This window comes from Lipomyces japonicus, assembly GCF_038497905.1.
Source record: "Lipomyces japonicus strain CBS 7319 unplaced genomic scaffold V1514scaffold_59, whole genome shotgun sequence".
Taxonomy (NCBI): Eukaryota; Fungi; Ascomycota; class Lipomycetes; order Lipomycetales; family Lipomycetaceae; genus Lipomyces; species Lipomyces japonicus.
The window spans coordinates 1-19,598 of record NW_027117871.1 but is presented as its reverse complement, the minus strand read 5'-3'; the positions used below and the strand labels follow the sequence as shown (position 1 = coordinate 19,598).

At 41.0% G+C, this 19,598-nt stretch overlaps 11 protein-coding genes across 11 annotated transcripts; 6 read left to right on the top strand and 5 right to left on the bottom strand.

Moving 5' to 3' along the window:
- Positions 1–83: 83 nt before the first annotated feature.
- On the top strand, positions 84–2,751 carry V1514DRAFT_311797 (quinon protein alcohol dehydrogenase-like superfamily). Its single transcript, XM_066925803.1, has 3 exons — positions 84–321; positions 389–864; positions 892–2,751. Exons 1-3 carry the CDS (start codon positions 148–150, stop codon positions 2,471–2,473), a joined length of 2,232 nt encoding a protein of 743 aa, XP_066781158.1. The 5' UTR covers positions 84–147; the 3' UTR covers positions 2,474–2,751.
- Positions 2,752–2,891: 140 nt separating this feature from the next.
- V1514DRAFT_298796 (inhibitor of growth proteins N-terminal histone-binding-domain-containing protein) lies at positions 2,892–4,637 on the top strand. Its single transcript, XM_066925502.1, has 3 exons — positions 2,892–3,055; positions 3,219–3,466; positions 3,549–4,637. Exons 1-3 carry the CDS (start codon positions 3,010–3,012, stop codon positions 4,440–4,442), a joined length of 1,188 nt encoding a protein of 395 aa, XP_066781157.1. The 5' UTR covers positions 2,892–3,009; the 3' UTR covers positions 4,443–4,637.
- Positions 4,545–5,979, bottom strand: V1514DRAFT_337369 (uncharacterized protein). The gene is made up of 3 exons (XM_066928663.1): positions 5,731–5,979; positions 5,583–5,657; positions 4,545–5,490 (listed from the first exon to the last, which is right to left on the bottom strand). The coding sequence occupies exons 2-3, from the start codon at positions 5,632–5,634 to the stop codon at positions 4,625–4,627; spliced, it is 918 nt and encodes a 305-aa protein (XP_066781156.1). The 5' UTR covers positions 5,635–5,657; positions 5,731–5,979; the 3' UTR covers positions 4,545–4,624.
- Positions 5,980–6,041: 62 nt separating this feature from the next.
- V1514DRAFT_337368 (uncharacterized protein) lies at positions 6,042–7,407 on the bottom strand. The gene is made up of 3 exons (XM_066928662.1): positions 7,020–7,407; positions 6,772–6,944; positions 6,042–6,701 (listed from the first exon to the last, which is right to left on the bottom strand). The coding sequence occupies exons 1-3, from the start codon at positions 7,176–7,178 to the stop codon at positions 6,374–6,376; spliced, it is 660 nt and encodes a 219-aa protein (XP_066781155.1). The 5' UTR covers positions 7,179–7,407; the 3' UTR covers positions 6,042–6,373.
- A 1,395-nt stretch (positions 7,408–8,802) lies between these two features.
- On the bottom strand, positions 8,803–9,225 carry V1514DRAFT_322262 (uncharacterized protein; the record flags this gene model as incomplete). Its single annotated transcript, XM_066926105.1, has 2 exons — positions 8,803–8,970; positions 9,004–9,225. The coding sequence occupies 2 exons, from the start codon at positions 9,223–9,225 to the stop codon at positions 8,803–8,805; spliced, it is 390 nt and encodes a 129-aa protein (XP_066781154.1).
- Positions 9,226–9,636: 411 nt separating this feature from the next.
- On the top strand, positions 9,637–11,826 carry V1514DRAFT_337362 (WD40-repeat-containing domain protein). Its single transcript, XM_066928661.1, has 4 exons — positions 9,637–10,414; positions 10,482–11,281; positions 11,346–11,529; positions 11,599–11,826. The coding sequence occupies exons 1-4, from the start codon at positions 9,881–9,883 to the stop codon at positions 11,647–11,649; spliced, it is 1,569 nt and encodes a 522-aa protein (XP_066781153.1). The 5' UTR covers positions 9,637–9,880; the 3' UTR covers positions 11,650–11,826.
- V1514DRAFT_337361 (multi protein bridging factor 1-domain-containing protein) lies at positions 11,664–12,578 on the bottom strand. The gene has a single exon (XM_066928660.1). The coding sequence runs from the start codon at positions 12,462–12,464 to the stop codon at positions 12,018–12,020; it is 447 nt and encodes a 148-aa protein (XP_066781152.1). The 5' UTR covers positions 12,465–12,578; the 3' UTR covers positions 11,664–12,017.
- A 369-nt stretch (positions 12,579–12,947) lies between these two features.
- V1514DRAFT_311779 (mitochondrial 54S ribosomal protein mL41) lies at positions 12,948–13,602 on the top strand. Its single transcript, XM_066925802.1, has 2 exons — positions 12,948–13,234; positions 13,305–13,602. Exons 1-2 carry the CDS (start codon positions 13,007–13,009, stop codon positions 13,476–13,478), a joined length of 402 nt encoding a protein of 133 aa, XP_066781151.1. The 5' UTR covers positions 12,948–13,006; the 3' UTR covers positions 13,479–13,602.
- Positions 13,553–14,683, bottom strand: V1514DRAFT_311778 (uncharacterized protein). Its single transcript, XM_066925801.1, has 3 exons — positions 14,509–14,683; positions 14,184–14,431; positions 13,553–14,117 (listed from the first exon to the last, which is right to left on the bottom strand). The coding sequence occupies exons 1-3, from the start codon at positions 14,559–14,561 to the stop codon at positions 13,789–13,791; spliced, it is 630 nt and encodes a 209-aa protein (XP_066781150.1). The 5' UTR covers positions 14,562–14,683; the 3' UTR covers positions 13,553–13,788.
- A 64-nt stretch (positions 14,684–14,747) lies between these two features.
- Positions 14,748–15,716, top strand: V1514DRAFT_337355 (Rtf2 RING-finger-domain-containing protein). The gene is made up of 2 exons (XM_066928659.1): positions 14,748–14,873; positions 14,935–15,716. Exons 1-2 carry the CDS (start codon positions 14,868–14,870, stop codon positions 15,670–15,672), a joined length of 744 nt encoding a protein of 247 aa, XP_066781149.1. The 5' UTR covers positions 14,748–14,867; the 3' UTR covers positions 15,673–15,716.
- Positions 15,717–16,438: 722 nt separating this feature from the next.
- Positions 16,439–18,101, top strand: V1514DRAFT_188188 (uncharacterized protein). The gene is made up of 4 exons (XM_066924617.1): positions 16,439–16,705; positions 16,761–16,870; positions 16,937–17,632; positions 17,690–18,101. The coding sequence occupies exons 1-4, from the start codon at positions 16,665–16,667 to the stop codon at positions 17,908–17,910; spliced, it is 1,068 nt and encodes a 355-aa protein (XP_066781148.1). The 5' UTR covers positions 16,439–16,664; the 3' UTR covers positions 17,911–18,101.
- Positions 18,102–19,598: the final 1,497 nt, after the last annotated feature.

Sequence of the window (19,598 nt, the reverse complement as noted above, 5' to 3'; positions counted from 1 at the left end):
ATGGGCCGGGTAACCGCGCAAGCGGGCCCGCTGATGGTGTGCTTTGTTTGTTAGGCCGCGGCACTTTTGTTGCCTCTCATAACCATCTCTTGCTCTCTTCCTGCTCCAACAACCAGCGATTTGGATACTGTTGACGACAAGACCACGATGGCCGACGACCACGACGCGGCTTCTGTGCTGCCAAAATTCCTGACAACTCACATTCCAGCCGGTCTTTACCCTGAATCTTATAAAGAACCGCGCTCGTTTTGCTATCGCCACCACCCAGATTTCAAATGCAAACGTCAAGCTGATGAGACAAACATGGACGTGCTGCAAAGGGTATGTGGATAATGTGGTGTATATCCATCTGTTTTGTGTAATGGCCAGTGGCTAACTTCTTCACCAGTCTCTAGAGAACCTGCCGGCCCAAGATCAGCGTGCGATCACTCACGTGTGGAGCTTGTTTTCGGCCGCTCCAGCTCACCAGCGCAACCTTATCCTGCAGGGCTTATTGTCACAGTGCTGTTTTCCGCAGCTTTCGTACGTCTCGTCCATGCTTCGAGATCTCATCCGCATCGACTTCGTGTCGGCTTTGCCGGCAGAGATCTCGTTCAAAATCTTGTGTTATCTCGACGCTTCGTCGCTTTGCAAGGCCGCCCAGGTATCCCGCAAATGGCGATCTCTTGCAGACGACGACATTGTTTGGCACAGAATGTGTGAGCAACACATTGATCGCAAGTGTACCAAATGCGGCTGGGGCCTGCCCTTGCTGGAAAAGCGCAGGCTCAGAGAAACCAAGCGCGACATGGAAAAGCGTCTCGACCTAATCGCCGCTTCTTCTTCTTCTTCTTCTTCTTCTTCTTCTTCTTCTTCTTCTTCTTCTTCTTCTTCTTCTTCTTCTTCTTCTTCACAACTGCGAGAGGATGAACTGCATCAGCATCATCAACAATCACAATCACAATCACAGGCACAAGAACGACGAGAAAGACCGGAATCTTTGCCAGCTTTAAACGCTACTGACAAAATTACTACTCAGGGCAGCTGCAGTTTGCTTACTACTTCAAATCCCATCATTCGAAAGCGACCTGCGTCTCCTATCTTGGAAGTATCTCCATCCAAAAAGCGAATACCTCTTTCTCCGACTCTCAATCACGCTGCGGCTTTGCCCGATCTGGCTTCACTACAACAAAATGACGATAGTCAACAGGAGGATGCCAATTCGTACGCTAGGCTAACTCGTCCTTGGAAGGACGTGTATTCAGAACGGCTTAAGGTTGAACAAAATTGGCGCCGCGGCAGATACACGCTCAAAGTATTTAAGGGCCATACTGATGGCATAATGTGTCTTCAATTTGATCACTCTGTACTCATTACTGGTTCCTATGACACCACCGTTCGTGTGTGGGACATTGAAACCGGCAAGGTTTTGCGAGTGCTTACTGGCCATGTTAGAGGTGTGCGTGCTCTCATGTTTGATGATACCAAGCTAATCACCGGCTCCATGGATCGCACCATTCGTATCTGGAATTACAGGACGGGTGAATGCGTTTCCACTTTGCGCGGTCATACTGACGGTGTGCTCAGTCTGCATTTTGATTCCTCGCTTCTTGTTTCTGGGTCGGCTGATAGCACCATCCGGGTGTGGAATTTCAAGGAAAAGTCATTTTTCACGCTGCGTGGTCATACTGATTGGGTCAATTCAGTCAAAATTCACAGCAAATCTCAGTTGTTGTTTTCATCTTCGGATGACACTACTGTTCGCATGTGGGATCTAAACACCCGCGAGTGCTTGCGCGTATTCAATGGCGCTGGTCTTAACTCGTCTCCCAACGATCAAGGTCACGTTGGGCAAGTTCAATGCGTGTTGCCTCTGATGCTCAGGGATGACGATGATGAAGAAGAAGAAGAGGAAAAAGAGGAAGAACTTATTAATGATGAAGATGACGTGAACGAGCAATATCACCATCACCATGACTATGAATCGCGTGACATTCCTGGTCAGACAGTGCCGGTGCTCGAAGGCGGAGAGTACAGGGAGCAGCAGGAAGCAACATCAGTTGCGGTCATGTCCGATGATGAATCTGGTTCTGGTGCAGGCAGCCATTCGCCAAATATTTCTCGCAGCGGCAGCAACAGCGGCAACGGCAGCGCCGCCAGAAAACGGTTATCACGCAAGCACCGCAAACTGCCTCACATTCTCACCTCATCACTTGACAATACCATCAAATTATGGAACGCAAATACCGGTGAATGTGTCAAAACGCTTTTTGGCCATGTTGAAGGCGTATGGGGTTTAGCAGCGGATACATTCAGGATCGTGTCTGGTGCTCATGACAGGTTGGTCAAGGTGTGGGATATTCAAACCGGCAAATGCTTGCACACTTTTTCGGGGCACACCGCACCCGTCGCTTGTGTAGGATTATCTGATTCTCGTCTTGCCAGTGGCAGCGACGACGGCGAAGTTCGAGTATATTCATTCGGAGTTGAATGAATCAAGACATAAAGTTCCACATCGTGGGAAAGCGGGTTAGGTTATAATTGCAATGGAATATGGGGTTTAAATGGGTTATTATTAGTATTATTATTATCATAAAAGTATTATGGTTGGTTTTATTTTATTTTCTTGCGGAATTTTTTTTTTTTTTTTTTACATCTGGGGGTTTGCATTATGTTTACATATAGTCGACATCAACAACATCAGGTTTGGGATTGGTTAATGGGCAAATAAGTGTTTTTATAATATAAATATATACTAGCTTTTTCTTTTTTTATACAATATGCATCATTTGTAAAAGTAATTTGTCGTGAATTAAAGTGAACACATTGTCCTTGATGTTTTTGTGGTTAGGGGTAGTTGCCGTGGGTGGCAAAACGCGGGGGCAGAAAATTCTCATGAACCGCAGGAGCCCCTGTTCAGTTTGCACATCCATCAATAGTAAACCGATTATTAGTTTCTATTGAATTTTATTTTTGAAATAATTTCGATACATCTTGACATTTAATTCAGGCAAGATTTTGCTGATAACAATGTCTGTTGATGCTGCGTATGTTTTGGAGCAATTTCAGCAAGACTGTAAGTATCGCGCGGGAGTTGGAAGTGTGAACAAACGAGTCGTTGTTTTGTTTACGTAGCATAAACTTCAATTTTTGAAGGTTTAATTAGCTTTGACTTGTCGTTGAATTTATTAATGACCATTTTTTTTTTAAATTTTTAATTTTTTTTTTTTTGAAAATAGTGGCAAATGTTCCGGAAGAGGTTGCTCATTATTTGGAAGAAATTAAGGTTAAGGACGTGAAGCTTTATCAATTGCGGAAGCGCATTCAGCATTGCGATAATCAGATTCACAAGCACATTCGCACGCATGGATCGTTAACCGAAAATCCCAAGGAGTCACAATTTGCGTCCAAAATTTCGACCGATTTTGAAGCTGCCATGAGAATGCAAGATGAAAAGCTTGAATTGGCTCACAAGTTAAATGATTTGGTATGTCGTCATTTTTTTTATTGTTTTTTTTGTTTTTGGCTTTCGATGGCTAACACAAGTTTGTTTGTTTTTTTTCAAAAAGGTATCGAAACATCTTAAGCGATTAGATAATGAAATCAAGAAATTACAGAATGATGGCGTGCTGGCACCACTAACGGATCCGATCGTGTTGAGTTCATCTCGTATTATAGCCCCGAATGGCAATTCGGCATCATTGTCTGCAGCAGCAACAGCAGCAGCAGCAACAACAACAATAACAACAATAACGAATCGTCGTGCATCACCGGCAATCGGTACCGGCACTGCAGGATCACGAGCTGCCACGCCGCTGGATGCCGCCAACCCGGCCATGACCGTAAGCGGCGGGCAGAAACGGCAAAAGTTTACCACGTCAGTGGGCAATGTCAGGAGCGTGCCAATCAATGCCAATTCTGCCATGGCTTTGGCTCCCGAAGTCATTGCCGCTGGTGCAACAGGGACCGGTGACACAGGAGCAGGAAGCAGCGGTTCAGGGCAAGTCCGGCCTGCGGGTAGCGCGAACTTGCCGGACGAGTTTGTAGGCACGATTGCGGATAGCGCCAGCGTTGCGGCTGCTATTGCTAATCAGAATAATCATTCGAGCGTGACTGGCCGGGGTGCGGGTGCCAGCACGTCCGGCGCAGGAATTAAGAAAAATTCCAGTAACAAGAATAACAAAGTTTCAGCGGCAGCAGCAGCAGCAGCGGCGGCGGCAGCGGCGGCGGAGGCAGTGGTGTCTGCAGAAGCTGAAGAAGAGGATGAAAATAATGACACGGAGTTGTATTGCTTCTGTCAACAGGTATCATATGGCGAAATGATTGCATGTGATAATCCGGACTGCCAATATGAATGGTTTCATTATAACTGTGTTGGCTTGAAAGCTCCACCGTCTGGAACCTGGTATTGTTCGGCTGAGTGCCAGCAGACGTCTCAGGCAAGTAAGCGCATGCGAAAATAGAACAAACTTGCATGAAATTTTTTTTTTTTTTTTGTTTTTTAGGGTGCGAGTGAGAATGGGTAAAAAACGGAGGATTTGTTGGCGTTATATGGAACATGTAAATAAAGTATTGTAATATATCTATATATATATATATTTATGGTATGTAACTCTATTATCTAACAAGTTGTGATATTTACAATTTACACTCTGGAGTTTGAAATTGCAAACACCAACACGTCTTCAGCTCCAGCTTGTCGTAATTCATCCATAACCTGTGCAATTTTCTTTTTTTCGACCATGCTACTAACCGCAACCCAATCTTGTTCCTCGATCGATGAAATCGTGGGCGCCCGCCTGCCGGGCGTGATGGTCAACACGACATCGAGCTTGTCCCTAGGGCAGTTATAATTGCACAGCACGTACTTGCTAGCTGCCAACACGCCTTTAATGCGAGACACGATTAGGTCGACCAATTCAGGATGAGTCGGCTTCTTGGACGCGATCAACACTGCTGACGTGTCAAATATGGTTTCGATCGCTTTCAGGCCGGCAGCACGCATGGTCTCGCCTGACTCGACCAGGTCCACGACCGCATCGGCAATGCCCAACGCGCAAGCTGCCTCCACACTGCCACCCACATATTTAATCTGTGTCTTTAACTTATTATTATTATTGTTATTGTTCTTATTATCTGACTGATCGGCTTCTAATTTTTTAAAATATTGACTGGCCAAATTCGGAAACGACGTGACCACGGTCTTGCCAATTAATTGTTTTGCATCCGTATAAGGTCCGTTTTCGGGGACTTCGATTTGCAACTTGCAAGAACCAAACCCCAAATCAGCAATCTCATCCACGGCAACTTCAGCTTCAGCTACTTGATCTTGGCCGGTAATGCCGAGACTGACACGGCCTTCGCCAACGAATAATGGAATGTCGGCCGCTGGCAAAAACACGAGCGCGATCGGCAAGTTTGTGCTCAGGGCAATATCTAGTCGATTGCTTCGGTGAAATTTAATATCTGATCCTTGTAATAATTCGACGCATTGCTGGTATAGTCGGCCCTCTGGATTATATCAATTGTTAACACCCACAATATCTAAAAAAAAAAAAAAAAAAAAAACCAAAATTAAAGAATTATAGCTAAAGAAAACTCACTCTTTGGAACTGCAAACAAAAGTCTATCGTTTAAGTGATTAACAAGATCCATGGTGCTTTTTTTTTTAATATGTGCTAGAATATGAAAGAAAAAATAAAGTCAGAAAGGCAAAAAAAATAAAATATAAAATATAAAAAACAATAATACTTTAACCAAATCTGGTAAAGAAAAAATTTCACAACTCACGTTTAGAAACAATGACCTGTCCTGCAGTAGTTATATTATATTTATATATTATGTCTATATATATTTGGTATATGAGTTTATGGTAAACAATGTTATTTTATCACTCGAGGAGTTTTTGGCTTTTATTTTTTGGTGCTCGTCGACGACTCATCGAGCTTGCTGGGACCCATGCCCGAACTTTAAAGTGCATATAAAAAATTTGTCGAAAACAAGAAACCAAATTGGGATATACAGATGGATATGTAATTACTTTACTTTATTTTATTATTAATCATTAAGTTAAATCATATTTTTTGTCATGAGAAAAAAAACGTGACCTATATGAATTTAAAGGAGTAAAATGTTAATACCCAATATACATCTGCGGTTGATATGAGTGTCATAAGTTGAGTACATACTGCTAAATTATGGGTCATGAAGGAAAGGAAAGGAAAGGAAAGAAAGGGAATATGGTATACCCAGTTCGTTTTTTCAAACAAATCAACTCTATGCATTATCACGTTAACAACAAAATCACGTGGGAAGGGCAACGTTGCATCAATATACAGCTTTTTTTTTTTTGTTTTGTTTCTATTTTGGGTTGAATAAATAAGCAAATTTGCATCTAGAGAAGCATCATATAACCGCCAAAAGCAACACCGGCAATTATGAAGCTATGGCTAATTTGCTTAGTCGAAGCAGCACCAGAATGAGTAGCCGTGGCGGCAGTTGTAGCAGTGCTGGATGCGGCAAAAGTCGCTGCAGTTTTTGAAGATTGAATAGTTGTGGATAAAGATGACGAAGATAAGGATGACGTGGCACCAACAGTGATGTTACCAGTAATCTCGGACGGGGACTTGTTCACCGAAGCATGAGTTGAAGCATCGGCCCAATCATCAACGGTCTGGTTTTTTGGAGGATTAATCACGCCAACCATGCCGCTCTGGCAATGACTTTTTAATACCATGCCGTCAGCATTTAAAAAAAAAAAAAAAAAAAGGAATAGTTAGGAATAGCGCATACTAAGCTTCAGGACAATAGAACCAAATCGGATCCGAACTATTAACCAATATGGTGAACGTCGGCGTGTCTGATACCGTAGCAGCGATTAATCCGGAGAAAAACCCAACCTCGCCTGTGGCATCTTGTAATGGCGTGCAGGGTGTGTTAAAGCCAGCTTGCGCGACACCGTGAGTCTTTAATAATAAGCAATTGTTGTTAACATTTTATCAAAAAAAAAAAAAACAGAGCTAGAAAATAAGATGACGAACCGCAAAGTCAAAATAGAACGTGACGTAGTCACCTTTGGCTGCCGTCAACGAATCTGGCGTGAACGTGAGGCCGTCTTGACCAATCGTGACGTTGTGCACTTTGTATGCCAGCGCGGAGCTAAATGTGATTGCCAATGAAACAAGTCCTGAAAGTTTCATAATGTCGTTCAACGCAATAAACAAGAGCAGGTATAAAAGGTAATACTTTTGCAGTCAGGCGAAACTTCGGATATATATGGGTATTATATGAACTGAGAACTTTCGCTTTCGGGTCATGTCTCTAGAGTCCGGCCTGGACTATTTGTTTTTTTTTTTCAAAAATCCATTTAACTCGAACTAATCAATTTCTGGCCCCGGGCACCTTTTTTTTTTTTCTGGCAGGCTTTCCTTGAAGGAGCGACTTCATTTGCCAATTCAAGAAGCCCTTTGTTTGGCCTGTTTTTTTTTTTTTTTTTTTTTTTAATCTGTCTGGAACAATTAAACTTATATTATAATATTTTGCATTCATTCTTTTTTTTCTTTTTTTTCTATGCATACAAGTTGAGTTGTATATATTTTATCTCATGAATATGATTTAGATAGAAACGGCACGTGGTGCATGCGATTCGCCAGGGGAGAAAAATAAAATAAGCATCACCGGCCCGCGCCGCACAGCAAAAGCTTAACCAAAAGTAATTGACAAAAAACAAAACTTATTCAATAGTTATCTATATATATATGTTTTTATTCCGTCAGGATGCTCGTGTATGCTAATTCGTTGTCTAATTGGTGCAATGATTGCAGCCCATTTCAAACAACATTCAAACCTGAGCTGATGTTAAATACAAACTTTATATGCAATGTATTACTATCCTTCTATAACATTGAAAATCCGATAAGATTACAGATCATCAAACACACGGTGGAGGGTTCTCTCAGGGCCTGGCCTGAAATTATACTAATTGCTGTGCTTAATTTAAGTTCTTTACCAAGTTTTTTTTTTATACATTATTATTGTCCTACCATTTGCCAATCTTTTTCCGCATCCATGATATTCCTTTGGCTATTAACAAAACGAGTGCAAAACATCACAAACAGATGGTGCACAAAGCGGGAATGTTATGTGACAATGGCGCAAGAAACACATTGGCTACCATTTTGATATAACCCATCAAGTCCGTTCACCCATACTCATTCTTCATATAAGCTTTCCCGGTTGTAAATCCTTCTGGTACCATACGAAATGCTGAGTTCCAAACATACTTAATGATCAACATGACTGGTAAACTTGATACAAGCATCAACTGATTTTTGTATTTTTAATTGACATAACTTGCTTCCTTATCTAATGGCGGGTTACAAAGTATTTTAAGAGGAGTGCTTTTCCGTGAAGGACTTGATCGACCATGTTCTTAACCAGACCGTTTGAAGTGCGTTTTCTTAGATTGTGCAGAACGAGACGCACGAAACTGACGAAAAGTACAAACCGATGGCCAAGTTACACCAGCCTGATGCTCAATTGAATAAGATGTCGCCAATTCGGGGTCAGCAATATGTAGCTTGTTCCAAATTAAACCGTTCCAAGCACATTCAGGGATAGCATTAAACGAGGGATACCACAAGAGAAGGCGGTTCCGAAGATCCTCGAGCTGATAAAACGAATGCAGTAGACGAGACGACTCCAAGCGAAAGGACAAGATCTGGGAGTAGAGGTCCGTGGATGCGAGGCAGATTGATCAATAGCCTGTTCCAGGATTGTCCTGAGAAGAGCCCGAGGAGAGGTGGAACTGTTTGCAGGATCAAACTACGTAGACTGTCGAAGTTTAGACAGCCACAGCTGATTGACACGAGCTGGTAACGACAAATGAACATATTGTTCGCCGAGAGCACGAGAAGAACCAGAATCAAAAACCCAAGCAGTAAGTGTGAGGGTCAAAGCATCAATGATAGCCTGCAGCCATGGCTCAACATTCTAGAAATCCCGGTGAAGACAAGGCAGAGTGACAGAGCTGAGCAGTGACATGGTCTGCAACTGATCGCGACGGTCAGCGGACGACAAGTAAGAGCTCGGTCGAAGCAATAGATCAGCCGACGCAGATGCAAGGGTAGACGTGGAAAGGAGACGTCCGCAAAGGAGAATATCCGCAATGTGAGGACTGTGCCAGACATTGGTGGTTTCGGCAGGCGTCTCAGGCAATTCCTCAGGAGAGTGCTGTGTGTACTGCATGATCAAAGAACGAAAGAAAGAAGCGACTTTGCCGGTGTGCAAGGCAAGCGAAGGCTCATAACCTATTGTCTAATTTTCGATGATGAATCAAGCCACAGCCTCAGCTTATATACATGTAACAGTACAAACACAACCCTAGCCACACCCAGCCACACCCAGCCATTCACAGCCCAACAATACCAAATAATCCAGCCTTACCTCTAATTTGAACCGGTGTCATATTTGGCTCCAGCCCTTCTCAACACTCCATGCCGTTGCCACTAATGGGATTGTTCCTTGTTCTGTCTATAAATCTGTATGTTGCGATATTGCTCCCAACACTCTCTTGTATAGCCATGAGCTTGCAATAAATTCGCACGCAACAAAGTCCACGGACCATGCAAATTACCAATAAATCCATGTTTGTAGGCCCTGCATCTATTACTTTCTCCAACAAAAATGCAAAACCTTTGACAATTCGCCGCCCAATTTTAAAAACCAGATTTAACATCGTCAACGTCGTTTGCAATCAAAACAAACAAGGCCTTTTCTCATCAGACAGGGTAAATGTCGCGCGTCGGGCTAATAAATGTCGCGTTTGCAAATGCGATAAAGTCGCGTAAATTGCCGTTCGAGGTGATGCGTTAATTACTAGTATAAAAAAAAGAAACCAACAATGGTGGAAACTGAATATGAACGACAACGAAGAGAAAACATTGAACGTAATAATGCGTTGTTGCGAGAATTGGAATTGCAAAGTTTGGGGTCATCGATAGGACCTCGAGTGACAACTAAACGACCACCGCAGGCTTCCAAACCGACAGATGCAACTGTCAAAAGGGCAAAGAAAAAAGCCTTGCCGGTTGTTAAAAGGGAGAAATTGCCACCGGCAGTCAGGCGCACGTCAGCTCGCTTGGCTGGCATTCAGGCTGATTCAGAAACGGCCAGGATCAAAAGCGAGCAAGATGATGCCGCCCGACGAGAGAAAGAGCAACAGGAACGGCAACGCAAAGGTGGTGATATGAAGTTTGAAGATATTTCACAACATGGCATAGCCACGCTTTGGACGTTTGATGATGCCACAAGCAATGGTGATGCAAGTAATGGTGATGTTGAAGAAAACAAGATTGCCGGTGATATTGTCACGTTGCGGAAGGATTTGAGTGCTTTGAAACTGTACTCCGAGTTCCCGCCCAATGATATTAAAATTGTATGACAATAGTGATGCTTAGTTTTACAGTTTAAACCCTCACTAACAGATATTGATATCTTTGCAGACACCGGAGCGAATATATACGATTGGGTTTCATCCCACTACTTCAAAACAATTAATCCTTGCCGGAGACAAAGTAGGAAACCTTGGTGTGTTTGATGGCAGTCAAACGAACCATGCTGGACATGATGATAATGACGATAACGATACAGCGTCAGCATCAGACGACCCGGAACCTCAGGTTTTCATATTCAAAGTTCACTCTCGCACGTTATCAGACATCACGTTTGCGCCATCAGTTTTGGGTAAAGTATTCACTGCAAGTTATGACGGTTCAATTCGTTCGGTCGATTTCTCTACCGGCGTAAGTTCCGAAGTTTTCTATTCCGAGATTGATGCCAACGAACCGGATGCGATCAGTCAGATTCAATTCACGGATGCAAATTCATTATATTTTGCTACTTTAAATGGTGAGGTCGGTCATATCGATTTACGATCTGACCCAAAAAAAATTTCTCGGTACCGGTTGCATGAAAAAAAAATTGGCGGATTCTCACTTCGACCGGACGCGCCGCATCTTTGCGTGACGGCATCGCTGGACCGGACCATGAAGCTTTGGGATTTTAGAATGATAAATAGATTACACGATGGTCAATTGCAACCCAAGATGTTGAGTCAGTATGATAGCAGGTTGAGTATCAGCGCAGCGAATTGGAACTCGGTTGGTGACGTGGTGTGCAATGGGTATGACGACACGATCAATGTCTTTAACCTTCGAGATTCAGCTTTTTGGGCTAAGAATTACGCTGCTCATGAGTGGTTAACTCCCACGTCGACAATCCGTCATAACTGTCAAACTGGAAGGTACCTACTGGTAAACTACGAAATCTATTTTTTTAAAAAGCTAACGCATATTTGGGTGATCAAGATGGGTTACGATTTTGAGATCTCAATGGCAAGCAAACCCGCTTGATCAAATTCAAAAATTCGTGATTGGCAACATGAAAAGGTACATGGACGTTTATACGTCAGACGGCATTCAACTCGCTCGTTTAGGTGACCACGAACTAATTTCTGCCGTGCCAGCAGCAGCAAAATTTCATCCGACAAAGGTGAGGTGGTTTATAAACTGTTTCAATTTTTTTTTTTTTTTTTGACTGACGAGTTATGTTTTGATTCAGAATTGGATAGTGGGCGGTACGGCAAGTGGCAAGGTGTGTCTCTACACTTAAAAACCGACATATAATATAGCATGACTAAATGAATTCATCGAATTGATCCCTCAAAAAAAAAATAAAATAAAATAAAAAGGTGCCTAAGCACATCATCTATATGTATTAACAAGTTATCATGTACCTTCCTGAATCAGCCAACTCCTTCCAATTATCATACAAAAAAGTTTTTTTTTTTTTTAAAAAAAAGAAAGACATTTCTTCTGACTTGTTAGCTAACATGTTCCATTAGGCCAAACCATCACTTCCAGAATTGCAGAGTCGAACGACCACGGACTTGATTCATACATTTCCCATGCGCCTTCCTTCATCTATTTTCCCTTTTTTTTTTTTTTTTAAATAATGCTTTATGCTTTGATTACAAGTTTTTATTTCTTCTTGGCAGGGAAAAGTGGGCCACCAATATTGGCACCCCGTAACTTGACTCCGAGTACTCGTTCCAACTTTCCGAGGAGTTGTTGGTTTGGCACTGCCCGGCCAGCTTCGTAATCATTAATCACGTTTGCCTTTTCGTTAATCTTGACCGCAAGGTCCTTCTGCGTAAGCTTTTTCTCTAATCTTGCCTTCGAAATGGCCTTGCCGACAGTTAAATCGATTTTTGCTGGTGGCGCAATTTCGTTTTCGCGATCAATCTTTGCTAATCTCTGACCTTCGGTTCCAGAAATCTTGTTGCCACCGGCACCATATTTTTTATCAGTCGACACCACGGTGCCGTTTCGCCTGGCGGCGTTAAGCTCCGAGTTTGAACGAGTAGCAGCGGCAGATCGAGCGTTGGCCTTCTGACCAATAACGGTAACACTATCCCAGTCTGACATTGTGATTTAAAGAATTAAAATGTTAAAAATAAATAGTTTGAAAAAGCACAACCAAATTTGAAAAAAAAATTGATATTCGTCCGTCGAGTGAGCGTTTCGGCAAGACGAGTTCAATGACGAAATTGACTTAATAGCCGCCTGTCTATATAGGGCTGGCTCGTGCTTAGGGTTCCTGACCTAGAAGATTCTATCCCACGGGCAAAGTGAGTGGCGAACAGGTCAGGGTATGATCCGTGAACGAGCATTCGAAGTACAGACGTTTCTAAAATCATAATGTAGCTACGAGGAATTAACTGAGTTTGATTGGGTTGATTGACGTACTTGAAGTCTTGAACTGAGCTTTTGCTGTTAATGTATTCGTATTCCATCGTCGAGTGCCTTGCATAAATGCACAGATGTTAATACATTCTGTTTCCATAACTACATCAACGTTAGTGTGCATGAAAATTATTATGTTGATGTTAACAAATTGGCACAACGGCTGTAATTAGTTCAAGGGGAAATCATATCATAAAGTCGCATCATTGACCGAAACTGGCAAGATGAGACCGACAAATCCAACACTCAAGCATTTCTCAGATCGATTGATCATGTTATTACAAAAATCTGCACAACGAAGACGCCCGATAACGGCGAAGCGTGGTAACAAGGATTTTTACAAGGGAACCGGCTCCGCCAACATGGGTCGGCATACAAAACATGGAAACTACATTATAGACTATACCAAAGTCCGCACTTATGTTGTTCCCGAGGGACTTGAAAATACAAATGTAAATTGATTCCGGAGAAAAAAGAAAAATAAGCAAATGACAACATACTGACTGACTTGCAATCATGTAGCTCAAGGCGTATGTCCCCAATACACTTCCTTCAGTTATCCACCACTTCCCTGGATACGCATATGGTGCCAATTCTGGAGATTGGTACATTGACAAGCATGCTGAATATTTAAAGTATGGCGCCGACGATCCACCTTCAGCCAGACGGGAAAAGCCATGGGAAGAGAACTTTTAATCACTGACACATCATGGAGGTAATTTAAACGGAGTTTTTTTTTTTAGTGTTGTACATAGTTGAAAAAAAAAGGATAATGACTAAATCTTTATGCTGCATTTCAATAAATTACTTAAAATACAGATTCTATTTTTTTCTTTTTCGTTTATGCTATTGTACAACCGTTCATCAATAGAAAGAAATGAACGGACCGAAGATAATAACACAATTAACACCCAAAATACCACAAAAATCAAATAAACTCCTGTTTTATATACTTCAATCAAGCCGGTTTTTTTTTTAAAAAATCATTAAAGCAAAAAAAAATTGTTTAGAAAAACCTCCGTTTCGGTTCCGGAGATGGTGACCTTGATACCGACCTGGCATCACGACCTCGAACCTGCAAAAATTTCTTTTGTGAAACTTCTAATTCTCGTAGCAAATCTCGTGATGGCCTCTTGGAATGAATGAAATTGCAAAACCCACCACGAACGCATTCCTTGGTCTCGTGTTGCCGGCAGCAAGCTTCCCGGAAATCAGTTACCGGTGACAGCTCAGCATATATCGGCCGGCCAGCGTACCATCGTGAATTAAAATTATCGCAAGCCTTTTGTGCGTCTTCTTCGTACTTAAATCTGCAGTAAACGTTCCCAACCAAATCTTCATATCTTTGTTAGTAAACCGTTACAAATCCATGAGCAAAACCACCGTAGAAATTTTACTTACGGTCATTGTTATTCTCACACACGACAATCTCTTCCACTTCTCCAAACTTTGCTGCCTCGCAAAAAAAATCTTCATAAAACGCATCAAAATGGTTTTGCATCTGTGATTCGTTCAACTTGTTGTGTTGCTGAAACGCAGGGTTTTGATACATGTTCGGACACATTATGGTCTGCGAATACGTTGGCTTAACATGCTTCCGTGAACAACGATCGCCATGCCTGCATGCTCCGATTTTGTAATAAAATGAACTAAAATTAAAAAAGAAGAAAAAAAAAGTTGTTAGTAACCCAGTAAAAACTAATATGCAAATCAGAAGAAATCTTACCAATTCACCTTATCCTGTTCGGTTCCGAAAATTGATGCCAAATAGTTTGCCATGATCAATTATAAATCAGTCAACAAATTTTGATATATTGATTTTTCAAATGTAACTAGTCAAATGCTTTAGCAATGCATCAAAAAAAAAAAAAGAAAAAAAAGGTCGAATGGAAAGATCAAAGCAGAAATTTATGTGGAGTGTGTTAAATTCGCAGGCGGCAAATTTATTTAAGGTTCTTATTAATCAATGATAAGACGGTATATGGCAGAAGTGCACGGAACTTTTTGGCACAAACTCCCAAATCATTTCAATTTGAAAGCTCATCCTTAAATACAATAATACCGGCCCTGTCGGCATTTTCAAAGATGGGAGTAAGTGTTACTCTGAGCACATGGTAGCTTTTTTTTTTTTGGAATTAACTAAATTATTTAGAATGATGGAGGATCGATTCCAACAAGAGGGGAACTTGTCAAGCAATCTGCAAAAGAGCGCACTACGTCTGAACGATTTGAACAAAACTTGTTAAACGCCGGGTTTATTTGGACTACGTGTCTGCTAAGTAAAAATCCGCTTGAGCAACCCGTTGTAAGTGATTGTTTTGGCCGGTTGTATAACAAGGACGCAGTTTTGGAATGGCTGATATCACCGGAGAAGTACGGCGATGGTGAATACGTGGCTGTGCATCTCAAAAGCTTGAAAGACGTGGTTGAGTTGAAAATCTCGGTAGACAGCGTTACCGGCAAGTGGATATGCCCGGTAACGTTTAAAGAAGTCAAGGCGGGCGGCGGCAAATTTGTGTATCCCGCCGAGTGCGGGCACGTGTTGGCTGATAGCGCTTTCAGGGAGATTGAAGGCGACACATGCCTTGAATGCGGTACCGCGATTGACAGGCGGAATCTTGTTATATTGAACCCAATAACGGATGAAGATAAGGAGTTGTTAAATGCACGAATCGCTCGACTTGGTGCTGAAAGGTTGACGCATTCTCTGAAACCGGCGAGTAGTAAAAAAAAAAGGAAACATGGAGATGAAACGAAGGACAAGAAAAAGAAAAGGGACAATCATGCGAGCATTCAGGATGAGACTACAAGACAATTGGCGAAAAAGGTTATGGAAAATGTAAATAACAAAATGGCTGGACGGGCGAAGGATTTAGTTGTAAAGGCGTAATTGTAATATATGGCATTTGAATATTTGTAACTAATAAGCTGTTAAAACAACCCGGCTAGACTTTAGATTGAACGTTTTATACTATATTTCTTTAGCTAAGCGGATTGACGATTTGCAACTTAAGAACCATTCGTATAAGTAGTATCCAACGACGGAGTTATTAATGTGGGGAAAAAGTGCTCGGACCAAGCGAACTCGTTTCTACATGGTTATGTTGTATCTACACTTTGATAACCCAATACCTGCCAATTCAAACGGCCCGAAGAGCGTTTGCGCAATTCGATACTGTTGATATTTCCGGGACCTTTTGAGATAAAGTTGCGTCCATGCAAGAAATTGTTGAAATTTCAGTGAGTCGGACCACTTCAGCCTCAAACTGTCAACCTTCTCCGCAAGGTTGGCATGCCAAAAACTTTATGTTTGTATTTATTGTTATCGAATAGTAATTACTACATATGTATGTATTACCATAATCTCTAAATGACAACTAATTGCGTTGTGCTTTGTCAGATTTGTCGACGTCTGATATATCATTCGCATGCCTCAAATTCTACAGGTCGGTTCATGGTTGAATGCATGTTCGGCCGGCCCCAATCTCATTACAGTTTGAATTTATTGCCGGTTATTGCTTGGTTTCTTTTTTTTTTGGTTACACATGGGTTATTAATTTATACTTTGTTCCTCAAACGTTGCCACGTGAACGTACGTTTTCAACGGTTTTTTTCCGGGACAACAAAGGTCAACTTTGTTGAAATGAGGCATGGCACGTATCAATTTGCAGCAAGCAATTATGATTGTTGGGCAATTTTTTTTATAACGTCCTGCTTCTGCTTTTTTGCAAGATTTTGATCTCAAAGAAAAGAAAAAAAAAACTCGCTCCTGTCCTTTCTGCCCAAATCGGCCTGTCATTCTTTTATCTGTTGCAATCTCTCACTCATTTTTTTTTGTTCTTTGTTTTTTCTGTTAATTACCTGTTTCATCATTTTCTTGTCATGTCAGATTTTACTTTATATCCTGCTCCTTTTCCCAAGAAGTATGTTCGTCCATGATTCGTGGTACGAGTTCAAACTGACGTTTAATTCTTCTAGATTAGGCCGGCCTCCCAAGCATGTTCACAAAAAGATTGTTAGCTCTTATATAGATTGCTACAATCTAACTCTTAATTTGTCACCTGTCCCTGTTGATGACCGCTTACCAGGTATTTTACCTTCCTTTTTTTCTGGTTTGCTTTTTTTTTTTTGAAAATCGGTTTAATTTTTGTCAGATTCACTGCACAGTCCATACAGTCCATACAGTCCGCTACACAGTCCACTATCACTTTACGACGACATTCATCATGATCCGTTGGCTAGGCCGAGGATAGCACCAACTAGTGCTCCATACTGTGACCCGAGGTTGATAAGCTCGACTATTAATTATGATGTTGTCCCACAGCAAGTGTCGTTGTTTTCAAGTCCTACCCTATCAGCATGTTCCATAGACTTTGACGAGCCAAACACGCCAGAATCTTTGCCAGATTCTAATTTTTATTTTTTTCCTGATATATCGACGCCTTTGATTGCTACATATGAGACATGCAATAGCAACGGAGAAACGACCGATTCGGAAGACGCTTCAATTGAACTAGTCACTTCTCAGCATTTATTTGGCGAGACGCTGTTGTCCGTTGAAGACTCGAGTTCAACTTCATTTAATTCACATTTATCATCTCCATCATTGTTGGCGTACGAATTTCCTGAAATTTCTTCACAGTCATTGTCTTTTTTTACCATGCCTACGCCTGATTCGACAACAAACCCAGACCGGAAGATTATGGTCAATAGTTCTAAACGACGAGAACGCGATGCTGATTTGACCGATGCAACTCAAAAGATATTTATTTGTGCACATTGCGACAGAAGCTTTAAAAGGCATGAGCATTTAAAACGTCATTTTAGATCTTTACACACACGTGAGAAACGTAAGTTATTAGGTTAGTTAATGTCAAACTTGTTTTAATAATCTAACTTATCGCCAGCTTTCAAATGTCACAAATGTCCAAAATCGTTCTCGAGATCCGACAATCTTTCACAACATATGCGCATTCATAAGCCAGGAGGCAAGATCAATGACCAAGAATATGATTCTGAATGCTCTGATGATTTTACAATCGGTTCTTTTTCAAAACAGCGCAGGGGCCATGAACAGCAATTGTTGAGTAAATCTCCGAGAAGAAGATCAACAAGTCGCTCAAAATAGCTCCATTCATATGTTTATTTTTTAAAATCACTTTTTTTTTTTTTTTTGTTTTGCAAGTTTTGGGCTGAATTTGTATCAATATCCCTCATTTTTGTGAGAACTTCGCGGGTTTCAAGTAAACGTCATATCAAATGATTTTCTCGGTAACACAATAAGTTTACTTTAATTAAATATAATATTTTATGCATGATATATATATATGACCAATAAACTTTGTTTTTTGATGCTTATAGGCCGTAAATTTATTGCCCCTTTTATTTTTATTTTATTTTTTTAATTAGATAAAAGTATATAACGCTTTGACTATATCTATCGTAATTTAATTTAAAGAAGAAATTAGCAAATTCGTTTTTCTTATTTTCCAGATTTGAAAACCTTGTAATGCGATCAGTTCCAAAAAAAAAAATCGTAAGTCCATATGGTCATATGGTATCATTTGAATGTCTCACTGAACCTTGGAAGGTTAGTCCTTTAAAAATGCATACTGCATATTCTCGGAAAATTCCTGAGCAACAAAAATCGCCACTGAAAGATAAAAAAAAAAACTATGTCTTGAAAAAATTCGATATTGGAAAGAGACACGAGATATGTTGTAATTAAAACAATGTTGTGGTATCATATTAAAATAAATATGGATTCGTAATTTGATCTGTATGTTGCGATCATGGAGTTAAATTCGACATGCCCAATTTCTCCAGTTAATCAGAGTTACTGCCGAAAAAATTTTCTAAACTTGTACGCTCCCTTAACAGATCACCAATCTATTTTGCCGTGATTAGATCGTAACCACTTCACATCAACTCGAACTTATTTGCGCATAGCGCGATGGTAAAATCACATTGTAAGCGATATGAAAAGCCATTGACGATCGGCTGAGAGCTGAAGAAAAATTGACAACCAATCCTTGACCTTACATTGTTTGTTTGTTTGCATGCTGTTCCATCGCTGTCCGGTAAATATCATGTAGAACCATATTCAGCTCGTACAAAAGTTTGATCAACACGTCGCAAGTGAGACAACTTATCCGAAACATAACAAAATACAATCCGTTGGTCAATTTCCAATTTTACTCGGACCAAGAGGTCACCAAATCCCCTGCTAAAGCAAACCACCAAGCGAAGCGCAACAAGATTTGAACGGCAGCTACTATCCACTATCCAGCTGTATGACACAAAAAAAACTTCATCCAAGGGCCTTGTATTTTTATCTTAAAAGGGGACACAGAATGGCCTATGTTGTATTGACTACTTAGTAGTGTAGGAGAAAATGAAGAACAAATTGACACAAACGAAAATAAACCAAGAATGGTGCAACGGAGCGAAGATACAGAGAATGTAACAAAAAGATGAAGAGAGAAGCAAAATATCCGATACTACACATGTCCAGCAGCCTTTTTTTTTTATCTTATTAAAAAGGAGCCATATAGCAACCCGATTTATATTATTCTATAAATAAATATTGAACATCAACCATATTGGCATATAAGAAAGTAGAGGAAATAAGTATACCACAGCATAAAAGTAATATGAAAAGAGGAAAAAGAAAGCAAAAAGAGCAATAAGCATGACAAGGAATAAGCAGGAAGGACAATGAAAACCCACAGAACCCAGAGACTCCTCAAACTATTGGCTATCTATCTTGAATGGCTCCCAACCAAGGCAGACCGAATGGTAATCGCGGTTTCACTG